Raw genomic sequence first — 16,915 nt, forward strand, 5'->3', positions numbered from 1 at the left:
GGTCTTTTTAAAGTTCTGCATAAGCTGTTCTTACCCTATCTACACAATCAGGGCCTAAAGCTGGGGCATGCCAAGTCCCATCAACCTCCTGGGGCCCAGTGGATTATTTAGAAGCTAATATAGTCATGGAAACAAGCCGTCACAGGCCACCAAGAAGGGCAGCCTCAGAAAGAGCCTCTCGGGGAGGCTCTGCCACAAATAACAAGCTCATCCAGGCAATGGGCTACACCCTGGACAGCTCTGTGCCAGGATGAAACAAGAGTTACACAAGAGAGGGGAGCCCGGCCAGGGCCAGGCAGAACTCCTGTAAGGAAAACTGTGAGGAAGAGCAGTGTGAAATGACGTGTGTGTGTGTGTGTGTGTGTGTGTGTGTGTGTGTGTGTGTGTGTGTGTGTGTGTGTGTGTGTGTGTGTGTGTGTGTGTGTGTGTGTGTGTGTGTGTGTGTGTGTGTGTGTGTGTGTGTGTGTTTTCAGCTGGCAGAATGAATGTCAAATTTTGGTTAATTCACCTTTTTATCATTCCCTATTATACCATCTTGGTACTAGCACCAACAAGCCACATGACCTTGGGTAAACTAACATCTCTGAACATTAATTTCCTCTTCTGTAAAACCGGAGAACTATTATTAGTACTTACACCTCACAGGCCAGTTGAGAGAATTAAATAACAAAAGCAAATAACATGGTGCCTGGCATGCAATGTGTGTTCTACAAATAGAAGCTATTATTTTATCATTATTATTAACAAAATAACCAAAAAATGCTAACCCTAAACCCCAAGCTGGTGAAACCTGCCAACAGCAGGCCAAAATCTTTCCAGCCGGCTACAGTCAGGGCTGCTGACACAGGAGCGCTAACAACCCCCCAGGGTGAGCTCTACCAGCCCACCTGCTGCAGAGCTGCTCCCATGTCCTCCTGATTCTAAAAGCCAGAGAAGAACGAACCCGTCGCAGGAAAGTCCAAGGCCATTTTTTGCTAGCGTACTAGTTGGCTTAAAGGACACAGAGAAATATTCTAATCACTAGGGTTTTTCAAAAGTCCTAACCTCTTTGCTCCAAACCAGCTTCCTTTCTCTCACTGAGATGCCTCTTTGGAATATGTGGTCACAGCCTCATCTCTTACCTCCCCCAAAGCTCCTTTTTAATCATGATTTTTTGTGTTTTTTTTTTTAAATTTTCCCTGTTTAGAAATGGAGAGAGAGGGAGCAGTAGGGAGGGGGCAGTGGAGAAAGCATGTTCTGACAACACAGAAGGCAGTAATTAAATATCAGTCCAATTTTTTCTGAACATTAAATTAGAAAATAAAAGCCAGCTTACCTGACGCTGAAGTAACTATAAACTGCTGTAACCCCAGATAAACTTCTAAATTGTCCTGAAGAACTGGAAACTGAAAACAAAGAAACAAAGATTTAAAAACAAAAAAAAAACACCATAAATACGAATTGTAACAGCATTTCAACAATGAAAGAAGTACCTATGGTGGGGAGGAACAGGATAAAAAACTTTTCTCTGGGAAGCTTTATATGCAGCCAAGAAGAGGTGGCACCCTTCAGCACCTCCCACCCCAGACAATTTCTACAATTGAAACCACCAGTTAATATTTGGAATAAGAAAGAAAGTAACACACCAGTTTGATACTTTTTCTAAACAAAGCACTGGATGCTGGGTATGATTATTATGACTATTATGTTCTTAAAAGAGGACATCAAGCCCCCAGATGATCTACACCTTCTAGAGCTCTGAGACAGGGCCCACCTCCCTTCAAGTCCAAGGAAAACCCTGACTTTGAAAGAAACAGCAGATTTTCCTTATTAAAGTGTATGGCAGAGTGAAAAGACAGCCAAATTATTTGGAGTCAGTTTGCCTTACTCATTTAGCAGACAAGACCTTCATAACCAGAGCTCTACCTTCTCTTTCTAAAGCTGCTAACTCACCATTAAGATAAAATTAAGACGTTAATACGACAGGTCCCAAAGAAAGGCAGATGGCAAAATAAAATGGCACTCTCCATAAGAGAATACAAGATATAGCTGGGCGGTGCAATGCAAAGCTGACCCCAATAAATTATCTTGCCTCTAGAGGAGAGATGGACTTAATGAAATCTCCTCAAATAACAAACACCACTTAGTAAATGAAATCAGTCCTTATGACTTAAGGATTCTAGCACATAAACACAGGCAGAGAGTACCCAGCAAATAATTTGTCAAGAGTGAGCTTTACAAAGGCTAACTTTTCAACGATGTAATTTTTATAAATAAATCTTCCACTTGGCTTAGCCACTTCTGAGCTACTGATGAAAGCATTAGTAAAATTCATATTACACCCAAGAGTTTAGGAAAGAAAAACAGAGTTTCCAAAAGTTGATTTTAAAATATCTGGGGGAAATGTTAACATTTTTAAATTTGAGGGTCGGTTATGGTAATTATTATTCTGTTTAAAATATATACATTTTATAATACTGGTGAGCAAAAAAGCCTTACTACTCGTGCTATATGCAGGGAAATAATTAGGCTCTTCGTTCCCCTCCAAGTGGTGAGTTACCAGTGTTGAGAAGGCGTGTGTGGGAAGGAGCTCCATCACTTTGGCCACTACCTCCAAGCTCTGGCGTAAGTACCGCTGCCACTCTGTCTGCTGCTGCGGGGCAAACACAGAAGGATCAGCTCTCCCAGACAGGCAGAGTCTCGTCATCTTCCCTGCCAACCTGTCCTAAACCTCAAGTCCACTCTCAGACATAAATATGTGAAGAAATAGCAAATGATGGAACCAGGTTATTTGGTACTTTAAAAAGGCTAAGCTAAAAAAATTTTTTTAATCCAATGAGTTAATTTCACAGGAAGCTATTTCCTCAAAAAGCAAATGATCCACATAGAATGACCTACTTTTCTCCCTACTGTCATAGGAATAAGATATTTTTAAAAAGTCACCTGTGAAATGCTCAAGTCCCCTTTACGTCATCCCAGCTATAGGAATTGGTTCATTACTTTCTGAGACAGCCCGTTACTAAGCACGTATAAGTATAACCAAGCACACCAGTGCCAGGCAAAGTACGGTCCTCAGACAGGCAGCATCAGCATCTCCTGGTGGTTTGTCAGAAATGCAAACTCTGTGCCCCCACCCCAGACCTCCTGAATCAAAGTCTATTTAACAAGCTGTCCCAGTGATTCTTATCCAGGCTAAAATGTGAGATGCACTGGCCTATATCAAACAGGTAACGGGAAGTGAAGCTAAAATTTAGCAAGCCTCTACTACGCACCAGGCATGTGGTCAGTACATCCACGTGTGCTACCCTCACATGTAACTGTCAACACAGGTCAGTTCAGATATATCCTTCACCTTTTGGGAGATGAGGAAATTAAAGCTCAGAGAATTTCAGTGACCAGACCTCTACCTCCTTCCTACCCAGGGTTGCAGAGATTCAAATCCAGGCCATCTGATTCCAAGTACAAGGCTATTTGGAACCCAAATATGGCTTCCCTCAAGGTCTTGACCACACCACAGTGGCTGTTATTTTGAGAGTCATACCAGTGACCTGAAATTTTTTAAATGCACGGTGCTTAAGAAAAAGGAACACTGGAGTTGTGTCCTTACAGACATTTTCCTTACAAACGTTGGGCACACCAGCATCAATAAATTCAAGATTGATTTTAAGAGATATCAGTTTACAAAATATATATAGTCAAAAGAGACATCCTTTCATTCTAGCCTTATCATTTAAGTATCTCTTTAACTATTTCCACCAGCATCCAGCTAGCTTTTATTTGTTGCCCGGAGTGTGGGTGCAAGGCAGGGAAAACAGAAGGTAGATGCAGAGTCCTTACTAAACCACTTTTCACTGTACATATGGTTTCTCTACTTACCTCTCTAGTCCATATAGGTAAATGCCTGTAAAACTTTTTTTTACAGTTAATGAACCCAAAGAGACCAGTCGGATACAATTTCAAATGCATAACTCAAACCGTAAGACCACTCTGGCTTAAAAATAATCTCCAGAGCAAAGGGCCACAGATTCCAAGGCTCCATTTCGATTCATACCACAGCATGACAATGATTAAGGTCAATTAGGATGTGCTGCTTACATCGTCATCCAGTGTCTCATCATCCAACTCCTCCAACTGGGCCTGGTTGTATCTGAACTGGATTCGATTCAACACCTCCGTGAGCAAGAGGACTAGGGCGTCTTCGTACCTATGTGGCAGGGAGAAATTCAACATCAGATGAAAGCAGGCTTTTAGCCTAGGATTTCAAAAAGGCCTCCTGTACTGTGAAGGGAATGGTGTCTGTGTTGGATCACCATACACAACAAGCATCTAAACTAAACTTAGTTTATGGTTTTGCAAGTGCTATGTGAGAGTGGAACAGTAGCAGGGGTGTTTGTTTATTTATTTAACTATGTTCCAGGCACAGAACGTACTGGATTGAACCTTCTTGATGGAATGAACCTTTTATCATTATATAATGTCCTTCTCTGCCTCAGGTAGCAATTTTTGTCTTAAAGTCTATTTTGTCTGATATTAGTATAGCTACCCTTGCTCTCTTTTGGTTATTGTTTGCATGGAATATCTTTTTCTATCTTTTTACTTTAAACCTATTCGTGTCTAAAATTCAAGTGTCTTGAACAACATGTAGTTGGATCATGTTTTTTAATCCATTTTGCCAATCTTTGCTTTTTAACTGGAGAAGTTAATCCTTTACATTTAATGTAATTACCGATAAGGAAGGACTTACTTCTGCCATTCTGCCATTTGTTTTCTCTATGTTATATCTTTTCTTCCTCAATTCCTCCAGTACTGCCTCCTTTTGTGTTAAATAGATATTTTCTAGTGTGCTATTTTAATTCCCTTGCCATTTCTTTTACCATATATTTTTAAAGTTTTTTCCTCAGTGGTTGCCCTGAGAATTGTAAGTACTATATATAAATATCTATTAATTCAATGATTCAGTCCTTTTAACAACTGTGACAGGTAGGTGGTATTATCGGTACTTTTCTGATGAGGAAACTACAGTTAACAGAAGCTAAATAAACTGCCCAAGGTCACAAAGCTAGCTGGTTTGAACCCAGAGCTCCCTAACTCAACATGTCATGTTCTTCTCTCTACACATAAACCACCAACAGGCTTGGAGCCTGCTCCACCCACTCCAGAAAACCTCAATTCTAGTCAATTTGTAAGAACACTTAAAACCTAAAAGGAGAGATGGAAAAAGCCTAGGGGAACCCTGACCCTTTGATCTATGTCTAAGAATAATTTCTCAAAGAAACATGTGGAGCCCTAGGCTTGGATATTTCCCACATGTGATAAGAACTCAGAAGACACCATAGTTCTATGTGACAGTTGCTACCACAAGGGCCAACAAACCACTAATTTTCAAGAACAAATCAAGTAGCCGGAACGGGAAGTTCAGAGCTCGTCCTACGCACAAGGCACACCAGCCACGCTGGTTATGCAGCTCTCAGTGCCAGTCCGCTCCCCACCCTGTGTGATGCTGGGACTCAGACGACACAAAGCACACTCCCCCTCTGCCCGTTAGGCTCTGTCCACAGGGGCACCGGAGGGAAACTGGAAGGCAGAAGGAGGGGCAAAGGGACCCCATTCTTCCTGTGGGCTTGCTGTCCTGGCCAGTGTCACCCCAACAATGGTCACCCGGCAGTAATAACTGGTTCCAGCTTCCACATTCCCCAAACCAGCCCCATCACGAACTCTCAGAGGTGCTGGCAGCAGCCAGGTTACATCTTCTCAAAGGATTAAGTCCCAGCTCCCTGGGGCCTCTCCTCTGAGCGCCTGTGGCAGTTGGGTGATACCCTCTCCTCAGAGATCTGAGCTCTAGCTGCATGGGGGCCGTCCCTCTGATATTTGACATTTTAATGACCCCAACACCTCTTTCCTTTGTACCGCTAGCCCTAGGGGTGGAGCTGCTTCCCACAGTTATCATCTGTGTTGTCTCAGTGGTCAAGGACATGGAAAGAAGTCATTTGGTGGGACCTCTGGGAAAGCTTCTTTTGTCTAACCTCTCCCTCTTATTCCTGCTGCCTGAATCATAGGTGTGATGTCTATAGATTCAGCATCCATCTTTGACCATAACGTGACTGTGGAGATGGAAGCCATGCCTAAGGCTGGTAGAACAACAGGTAAAGGGATCCAAATATTAGTTGACAGGGACTTCCCTGGCAGTCCAGCGGTTAAGACTCCACGCTCCCAATGCAGGGGGCACGGATTCAATCCCTGGTCGGGGAACTAAGATCCTGCATGCCGCAGGGTGCGGCCTAAAAAACACAAAAACAAACAAACAAACAACAAAATATTAATTGACATACCAAAAAAAAGGAGACACTGAACATTTGCCAAGGGAAAGAAAATCAACAGATTGTCACAGATGACACATGTTGAATTATCGAAGATTTTTAAAGCAGCTGTTATAACCATCCTCCATGAGGTTCTTTCAGCTGGAAGGTGTTTTGGACTGAACTGTGTCCACTCAAAATTCATATGTTGAGGGACTTCCTTGGTGGCACAGCGGTTAAGAATCCACCTGCCCATGCAGAGGACATGGGTTCAGTTGCTGGTCCAGAGAGATCCCACATGCCGTGGAGCAACTAAAAGTCCATGCACCACAACTACTGAGCCTGTGTGCTGCAACTACTGAAGCTTGCGCACCTAGAGCCCGTGCTCCGCAACAAGAGAAGCCACCGCAATGAGAAGCCCACGCACTGCAACGAAGAGTAGCCCCTGCTTGCCGCAACTAGAGAAAGCCTGCGTGCAGCAACGAAGACCCAATGCTGCCATAAATAAATAAATAAATAAATATATAAATAAATTCATACGTTAAAGCCCTAACTCTCAGTGTGACTGTACTGGAGACAAGGCCTATAAAAGTTAATAAAAGTTAAGTGAGATCATAAGGGTGGGGCGGGCCTTAACCCACTTATATGAAGAGGAGGAGACATGAGGAAGTACGAGCGTGCTCACTCTCCCCACTCCCCGTTCACACACAGAAGAGAGGCTGTGTGAGGTCACAGAGGGAAGGCAGCGTCTGCAAGCCAGGGAGAGCCCTCACCAGAACCCGAATCTGCCAGCACCCTGACCCATGACTTCCAGTCTCCAGAAGTATGAGAAAACTAATTTCTGTTGTTTAAGCCACCCAGCCAGTGGTATTTTGTTATGGCAGCCCGAGCTGATTAAACTAGAAGGTAAAGGATAATGAAAAAGAAACCTGGAACTTCAAGAATGAAGGGAAAGCAAGAGAACTGACAAATCTCTTGGTAAACACAACAGACTGTTTCTCTATTGTTTCTCTTAAGATCTTTAAAATATGAATGTTGGATGAAAGCAAAAATAGAACACTGTCTGATGGGGTTTTCAATGCACACAGATGTAAAATATATGGCAACCTCAATACAAAGAAGGGAGGGCAAAAAGATCTATATGGTGGTGAGGTTCCTGTATCACACTTGAAGTGGTAGTATGTTAACTTGAAAAATTAAATATATATGTATTTTAATATACAGAGCAACCACTTAAAAAACTCACATAAAGAGATATAGTCAAACACTCAATAGATACATTGAAAAGGAAAACTAAACTTGTGTGAAACAACGGAGTCTCAAAATAAATGAAGCAAAAACTGAGAGAACTGAAAGGAGATGTAGACAAATCCACAATTATATCTGGGAGAATTCAACTCTCTCTCAGTAACTGACAGAACAAGCTGGATAAAGACAACATGTACACCATCAACCAACCTGACCTAACTGACATATCTAGAACACTCCACCCAACAACAGCAGAATGCACACTTTTCAAGTGCACAATGAACAATCACCAAGAAGACTAGGTCGTAAAACAAACCTTAACAAATTGAAAAGAATTGAAATCACCCAAAATGTGTTTGCAGATCATAATCAACTAGAAAACAATAATAAGAAGGCATATGGAAAATCCCCAAATATTTGGAAATTAAACAACAAAGAGGAACTCAAGAGAAATTACAAAATATTTTAAATTGAATGGAAAGGAAAATAAAACATATTAAAATTTGATAAAGCTAAGGCAGTGCTCAGAGAGAAACTTACAGCATTACATGCTTAAATATACAATGCAAATAAACCTATAGATCTGGGTGGCTCAAGCCACAAATGTGATTCCAAAAGCACCTCAACTTCTTCTGAGAGTTAAATAAAATTATACACGTTAAGGTGACTACATAGTAGGTGTTTGTAAACATATGATGAATGAAAGAACAAGAGAACAAACAAATGAATAAACATGCAGGCAATAAATAAACAAAACTACAAGTCAGATAACTATGAAGCACTGAAGCATAGTCCTGGATAGCTTTTTCAACTCAATGAAATAACTAAGATTCCATTCCCTTGCTCTCTGGGGCAATCAACAGCATGAATTTCTCATAACAAGAGCTAGAAAGCTACTGAAGCCCTGGTGCAACCCTAGTTAATACCTTTTATTAACTGTATCAAAATGTCATGTGTCACAATGGCACTTCCTCTCTATTCAGCAGAAAAACCCACTCAGAGAAGAAGGGCAGCAATTTTTCTCACGCTTACCCACATTTGTTTATAGTCCAATTGAATGTCACCCGGAATCCCTGGCAGGTCTATGGCCAGCACTTGCCAGTACTTTCATGACAAAGGGGTTCACAGGACATGACTCAATAACTTCAGGTTGCTTAACTCACTTCAGGTTTCCTCATCTTCCTGTAAAAATAAGTTTCTACACAGGTGTCTCCCTTCACATTAACAAGCATAGAGAGAAGGGAGTGAGAGAGAGAAAAGGGACGAGAACCAATACTTATTTACTGAACACCTACTGTCAGCCAAGGTACTTTACACACACTGGTTCATTTAATTTGCTCAACAACTTGTAAAGTAGGAACAACCGTTCCCAAAGTACAAAGAGGAGAAAAGGAGACTGAAATTTAGGTCTTCCCACACCACAGATTCAAAATGGCAAACCTGGACAGTAAACCCCATTAGCAATTTCGTTCAGCTGGGTATGTTACAGAACATTTATTCCGTTAACACTGGGACTCAAGTTCTCTAAGTCCCCACCAGTTCTGATCAAGAAACTCTTGAGCATCCTCACTGAACAAGGAACATGCAGAGCTCCAATTTCCAAGTTCCTAGGACCAAAAATAAATCCACGTACATTTGTGCTTCTAAATTCGTAGCCTACAATGCCTATCACTTTGTTGTGATGAATGATGCAAAACCTTTAAACCACAAGGGACAGGAACTGAATGCTGTCTCTGTGACTTAACCACACCTACGTTTTGCATTTAAGATACCAAGAAAACATCCTTGACTACTTCCTGCAAGATCAGTTGCTTCTGAAATTCTGGCTCAAGCCACAAAAGCCCCCCAACTTCTTTCAGATACATTTTCTCAGTTGAAAAACATTTGATTGCATTTACATGCTCTTCATTAAAATGAATGTGGTAATTATCTGTAGCCAGTGTTCTTTAACAGCTGCTTCTGCAAAACAGTGTATCTCTACTCTATTGGGATCTCTAATATAACCTAGAGCAGTGGTTTAACTTTCATTTAAAATTTTTTCAGGGCTTCCCTGGTGGCACAGTGGTTAAGAATTCACCTGCCAGTGCAGCGGACACGGGTTCAAGCCCTGGTCTGGGAAGATCCCACATGCCGCAGAGCAGCTAAGCCCGTGAACCACAACTACTGAGCCTGCGCTCTAGAGCCCGCGAGCCACAACTACTGAGCCCACGTGCTGCAACTACTGAAGCCCACGTGCCCAGAGCCCATGCTCCGCAACAAAGAGAAGCCACTGCAATGAGAAGCCCGTGCACCGCAACAAAGAGGAGCCCCAGCTCGCCGCAACTAGAGAAAGCCCGCACGCAGCAACGAAGACCCAACGCAGCCAAAAATAAATAAATAAATTTATTTTTTAATAAATAAATAATTTTAATAAATAAATAAATTTTAAGAATAAATAAATAAAATTTTTCCAGTGCACACTTGTGTAAATATACAGCATAAGAGGTGAAAGGAAAAACATGTAAGTTAAAGTTCAACTATTTTCTTTGCACACCTCAGCAGACTACACCCTTCTTTGTAGTCTACTACCTTAGACCACTAGAGGGTGTCTGATTGACAAGCAGTTCCCCAGATGATGGTTACCATTTAACAGCATAAACCACAGACAAGCTTTGAGGGTTTGGGAGTTTTTTGTTTTTTAAAGGCATAAAAGTGTTATACATGTATGTTTAAAAAAAGAGTCACGAAAAATTAGAAAGCCTTATTTAGGATAATAATCAAATGATCAATGAGAAAAATCCCTAGTGCTTTTTTTTTTAATTGGAGTACAGTTGCTTTACAATATTGTGTTAGTTTATACTGTACGGCAAAGTGAATCAGCTGTATATATGTATACATATACATGAATGTATATACATATACATATATCCCCTCTTTTAAGGATTTCCTTCTCATTTAGGTCACCACAGAGCACTGAGTAGAGTTCCCTGTGCTACACAGTAGGTTCTCATTAGTTATCTATTTTATATACAGTATCAATAGTGTATATATGTCAATCCCAATTTCCCAAATCATCCCACCCCTAGTGTTTAAAGCCGTCAGCAAGAACCACTGACAACTGTGACAACAGATGACAGATGCCTAGGCAGGCAAGACAACATCTGCAAGTGGGCTGAAGGCCTTTGCTATCCAGGGACCCTGTCATTTAACTCCACAGTCACCACCTCAGTCAAATGACAGCAACATCTTCTATTACTTATTATTACTGTGTAGTCATTACTATGTCCATTTATTGAGTGCCTAATACGTGACTGATAGTGTGCCAGGTATTTTATATACAATTTCCTTGAATCCTAGCCATTCTGCAAAAGAGGTATTAGTATTAGTATGCTCATTTTGCAAGAGGAAACGTGATTACCATATAACTTGACCAAAAGTAACACTGCTGCCATGAAGCAGAAAAGAAATTTAAACTGCACCACTGCTCCTTCTATTGGTGCAACAGTCTGCACAAGTATATATTTTCTCAATGGAACCATATTCTCCACACCTAAAGCACATTTGTACTGCGCTTTAAAAAGCATTTTCATATTAATCATGTCCTCAGTTTATTCTTCCAACAAGCCTGAGAGATGTGAAAGAATATCTACCACTTAAATATAGCAAAATCAGGCACAGTCCCAGAACCAAAGGATGCAACTGCTCAGCATACAAGAAAGAGAATTTGGCGGAAGTGCCTTTTCTTTGAACAATCTCATTCAACAACACAACTACTCACAGTTGGCAAATTCACCGAAAACAGGATCCACTGTTGTGTAAGAAGGTTTCTGACACACAAATATACTACCCATAACCACATGTGACCTGACACCATAACAAGATGGAAGCTATTTTGCAATCACAAAAATAGTTTTGGGAATGAAAGTACAAATGCTAAACTTGGAATGCAAATACTGTTTCGAATTTTAAAAACGCATAAAACCTCAGCAATGGAAAGGGTTTTAGAGGTTCAGTCCAACTCTCCCCAGTTGGGGGGTCTCCTCACCACCTCCATTTGGCACATTTCTGGGGGAGGGGCATTCACTATCTCCACCATCAACCACTAATACTATTTACTGAGCATTTGTAATGTGTTGAGCGTTCTAGATATATTAGCTTCAAATAATTAGATATATGATGACCACAGTGTACAGGAACCATACTTTCTGCCTGCAAACAAGAAAAAATGGGTTTGAGAAACATGGGGAAAAAAACATTTCCCCATTTTCTGTTTTTTAAAATAAAATTAGAAGTACAAAAATGATTATCTCTGGATTGCGGGATTATAGATAACTTTTCTTTATATTTTTCTATCTTTGCTAGTTTTTAAAATAAATATTTTTTTCCTGACAAGTATTTATTACTTTATTTGGGAAATTTTCAAGCACATACAAAAGGAGTGAGCCTATAATGAACCCCAAGTTCCTATCAACTAAGTTCAACACCAATTATCAACACATGGCCAACCCACTTCCCCCTCTATCCCCAGGGAATTATTTTAAAGCAAATCCCAGATATCATATCATTTTATCCAATAAATACTTCAGCTTGTATCTCTAAAATAAGGGCCATGGGGGAGGATGGGGACCGCAAAAGCATTATCATACCTAAAAAATTAACAATACATATTACTTTTTTAATCAGAAAAATGTGTTTTTAAAAATGAGATATTTAAGGGGAAGAAAGAAGAAAATGCTCAATGGCTTTACTACCTAAACAGCTTACATGACTCAGTTTCACTGAAGAGGTCTGACTGCATGGTTGCCTCTTTAGGCCACAAGAAAAACTGACAAAAATGTTTATTTCTAGTTATCAATGTTTCTGCGGTTTACCTGTTGAGAACTGCTTCCTTGTCTCCCAGACGGCTTTTAATTTTACTTGTCAGATAGTCCAAAAAGAGCGTCCAGATATCCAAACAAGAGAAGTAACCTTCATGAGTAGGCTATGGTGCAAAAGAAATCCAGACAATGAAATTACTTAATGCAACTACTCCTTAGAAACACACCCACCAGTGTTTACATCCACCAGAATGCTACAACCATAAGCCTAGGTTCCCTCGGCTTCTTGGTAACCACAATTGGTGTCTTTTATTCGGTCTTCACGATTGGGCCCTGTTGAACCTAACAAGACAAGGGTACCATGGAACACATCATTAAGGAGATACTGTACTATGCAGGGCAAACCAATTTACAAAATAAGCCGAGCGAACAGCTGTTTTAAAATCTGAGACTGTGATGCAGAGAGCTCTTACAGATCATCCAATTCAAATCTGTTTTAGAGAAAAAGAAACTGAGATCCAGAGATATGTTCAAGGTCAGGGGTAGGAACAGGTCCCTATACCCCCAGCCAATGCTCTTTCCACTACATAGTATCACAAAACCAAAACTAAGTTTCAGTGGCTCCAAAGTGACAAGTTTACACATCTGAACATTAGGAAAGTAACATCTGCAGTCTTCCTACATAACAGATTGAAAATGAGCTCGTTAAGACTGACCTACAGGCTTTAGCTCATCTGCAAAGTAGACGTGTCAAACAGGCTAACAGCAACCTCTTACCAGGTGTCAATAAGGACAAAGTAAGGGGAAAAGAGCAAATCTTTGTAGGGTCCTAGCGCCTGGACCACTGCACTGATCAACTTTCTCAAGAGCCTTGAGATTCTATTTCATGCAAAATCCAAGCATTATATTCTCCAACATCTAGTCCTTCTCACACATATTCAGTTTCATCTGTGGCCCCCCAATCCCTTATATATCCACTCAAATTCTTGCTACCTACAAGAACTCTTTGGCTTTACTTGTGATTACTTCATCGAACCACATATTTGATGGCAGGATTAGATATGGAAAGAAATAATACCATCATCTTCTTGAGTCAGTTTCCTTCCATCTCTGAGCCAAAGAAATCCAGAAGTTTACAAGGGCATGTATGGAATCTGTCCAAGAGATAACTACCAATGACGGTGGTGGTGTACCCAGGCTGGGTCTGAGACAGAAAAACTGTCAACTTAAAAAATGTGGCAGACCCCACTCACAAGCCACAGGGCAGCTCTGGAACTGGACTGCTACAGCTCAATCAGCACCACTGGCAGGGCCATCCTCAGGACACGAAATGAACCAGAAGAATAAGCAGAAAAAACAATAAGCCGTGTGGAAATAATATGGATAGCTTGTGGACAGGCACTTGACTTGCAGCCAGGAGATGTAGTCTCGTCCTGGCTTTGGCTTGCTGTGCTTCCAGTAAGGAGGTCACCCAGCCACCCTTCCTTGCTTTGAAAATAAATACCTACCAGATCCCTCACCAAAAAATATAACTGATCAGATGCATGCGGAGGTGCTTTTGAGAAAAGCCACCATATAAATCCAAGTGTTATGGCTATGTCAAAGTAGTTTACAATTATACACGTCTTTCTCATGCGTTTGAATTGAGGATTTACTGTGTGGCTCAAGGCTGGAAAAAAAGTTGGGCAAATACACCCTCTGTAGGACCTGAAACACTACCCTTCACATCCATCTCTACAGGCCCCACTGTGAGGCCTTATGCACTGCCCACAGTCTGGCCTTTGACAATTGCTCTGGGCACAGATTGCTAAGGTCATAAAGGCAATAGGCTGACTGCACTTTTGGAGTCATACAACTTTGCAGAGCCCTCAGGGACCCATTTTTAAAATGTACCCATACTCAGATTTTTTACTTTTCAGATCCCAGGGCTGGTTAGTCACTAAAGATCCTGGCAAGTTCCTTTAAGAAACTAATGATACTACTCTTCTCTCCAAGTGGTTTGTTTTCATTTGCATTGATCTATTTGATCTTCACAACAGTCCTGGAAACCGGAGAGATGTTTTTCTTCTTCCCATTTTACAGATAAAGAAACCAGAAGTCAAGTCATCTGCCCAAGGTGACAAGATAAGGAACAAAAACAGAACTAGGCTGTGGATCGTAAGACTCCCCCGGTCCAGACCCTTCCCCCTATGCCATACTACCTCAGGCATGTTTTAAGAAGAAGGGGCAAAATGGAAACTGCAAGACCAAGAAGGAATTGGTAATGATACAGCAAGAGAAGGAGCAGGAAGACAGAAACCATATGTTTATACAGACACCTCAGGGGCTCAGCAATGGTAGAGGCAAACACCTGATGAGCACTAGTGGCTGGAGGGACTGTGGCAGGACACTTAGGTGAAAGAAAAAATGCAGGAAAATAAACAGAAGAGAGGAAATGGTTACAGGAAGATACCACCACCATCTTTGTCTTATTACTATTCTTTAAAAATATGTTGACCAGGGACTTCCCTGGTGGTGCAGTGGTTAAGAATCTGCCTACCAATGCAGGGGACACAGGTTCGAGCCCTGGTCTGGGAAGATCCCACATGCCACGGAGCAACTAAGCCCGTGCACCACAACTACCGAGCCTGTGCTCTAGAGCCCGCGAGCCACAACTACTGAAGCCCACGCACCACAACTACTGAAGCCCGCGTGCCTGGAGCCCATGGTCCTCAACAAGAGAACCCACTGCAATGAGAAGCCTGCGCACCGCAAGGAAGAGTAGCCCCCGTTCACCGCAACTAGAGAAAGCCTGCGTGCAGCAACAAAGACCCAACAGACCCAAAGATAAATAAATTAAAAATAAATTAAAAAAAAAATGTTGACCAGGACTAATATTTCCATGAATTGTAGGAACAAAAGGCAAAGTACATTGAGAATAACCCTCTAAACAAGAGAAAAGACACATTTTCCCACTTTACAGAGAACTAAGCTATAATAAAGGAAGAGCACGCTGTTAATGAACAGATGAGAACTTAAAGCTCTCTTGAGAGCAATTTAATTTCTTATTCTTAAATCTTATCCTAAGGAAATCTTTTACTACCAGCTCCTGGGCCTAGAGTGTGCCCTGCCAGCTTTCTCCCGCCCTGCCTCTCCAGCAAAGGGCAGCTTCCCCCGGAGCCCCTTCCAGGTTCCTGCCCTTCTGGCCAGCGCTCAGAATTGGCTTCTGCCTGCACCTCGAGGCCACCGACCCATACAGCCCAGAGTCTGCACCCAGAAATGCAAGTCCTCGCACAGGAGGCCAGCAGAACACAGGGAGCTCAGCTGACAGTGACCCGCTGGTGCGGGAGGAAGACAGAAGCTTGCTGTTTGCCTCATGACCAATCTATCTCTTCTCCCAGTATGTAATTAAAACACATATAAATATATAAAACCACCACTCTCGGTTCAGTGGAAAATTAACCCGTAGGATTCTAGTGGAAGAATCATAGAAGATGAATATGGAAAGACCCTACAGATGCCCACTGCAGTCTATCTCCTTAGGAAATTTAAAAGACTTGTCCAAGGACAGAATCTAATAGAAATAACCAGAGCTCAAACACAGAACTTTTGGGTCCACATCCAAAGAAGGAGGCATCAGACATGCATACTTCAAAATACTTTTTAGCTTTCTTCTACACCACGTATACTAAAAAGGTCCCACTTTACACAGGGAGCAAAATCGCAAGACGTTTCATTCTGTTTCCCAAATAAACCCTTCCTTCTGCCCCCAGCACTGGCTCCTTATCTCTCGTTCATTTCTGCTGCACTTATTCTAAGGTATCTATCAAATCCTTCCTTTTTTCCTGGTCCCCTTTAAGATTTCTCCAGATCCATCTCAAATCTCTCCCACTTCTGATGCTTCTCTCCTACATCCTCACCCTCTTACATCTCATCACCTCTTCTATCCCTTCTAGGCCTAGCGTGTTTCCTTCTTGCTCTGCACTCACTGGCCCCTCTATCAGACATCGTGTCACTTCTTTAACCTTTGATCCTCCTCCATCCGCACCCTTCCAAATCCCCTTGTACATATACACACCCCTCCCAGCCTCCACCCTTACCTCTCCTCTAGCCTCATTAAGTTACAACATCAGTGATTGAAACAACCAAAAAAGACTGCTTATAAAATCAGATGCCCTCACTGACCCAGCAGTTTCATCCCTGGTAATATACCAACATACGCAGAAAGAGCTACGTATGTACCTCAAAAGGCAGGCACAAGAATGTTCACTGCAACATGATTCATGACCACCAAAAACTGGAAGTGGCCCAAATCAGCAGTGGAGTGGCTTTTCTAGTAACTTCCTATAAAACAATGAGAACAAACTACTGCCACACACAACACAGATGAAGCTCACAAACATAATGTTGAATGAAAAAAGTCAGACAAAACAAATCTACATTGTATGCTTCCATTTAGACAAGTTCTAAAACAGGCACAACTCATCTGGGATATTAAAGTCAGGTCTGGGGTTACTTCTGGGGAGGATGTGGAGGGGAGTGATGAAGGACATGAGGGGATTTCTGGGGGTGCTGGTAATGTTCTACTTCTTGACTTAGGTGGTGGTCACATGTCTT

General features: G+C 41.7%; 1 protein-coding gene across 5 annotated transcripts in view; it reads right to left on the bottom strand.

Annotated features, from left to right (window-relative positions):
- XPO6 (exportin 6) overlaps nucleotides 1–16,915 on the bottom strand; it is a 111,364-nt gene that overhangs the window by 32,227 nt on the left and 62,222 nt on the right. For 3 of the 5 annotated variants that reach the window (XM_082429320.1, XM_082429316.1, XM_082429318.1), the window contains exons 9-12: nucleotides 12,374–12,483; nucleotides 4,075–4,183; nucleotides 2,540–2,632; nucleotides 1,316–1,385 (exon numbers count right to left, since the gene is read on the bottom strand). In XM_082429320.1, the coding sequence (XP_082285446.1) occupies nucleotides 1,316–1,385; nucleotides 2,540–2,632; nucleotides 4,075–4,183; nucleotides 12,374–12,483 (382 nt within the window). The remainder of the gene's footprint in view (nucleotides 1–1,315; nucleotides 1,386–2,539; nucleotides 2,633–4,074; nucleotides 4,184–12,373; nucleotides 12,484–16,915) is intronic. The other 2 variants (XM_082429317.1, XM_082429319.1) reach the window with 2 other exon arrangements.

The sequence above is a fragment of the Balaenoptera physalus genome (genome assembly GCF_965194825.1).
Source record: "Balaenoptera physalus genome assembly, chromosome: 16".
Lineage (NCBI taxonomy): Eukaryota > Metazoa > Chordata > Mammalia > Artiodactyla > Balaenopteridae > Balaenoptera > Balaenoptera physalus.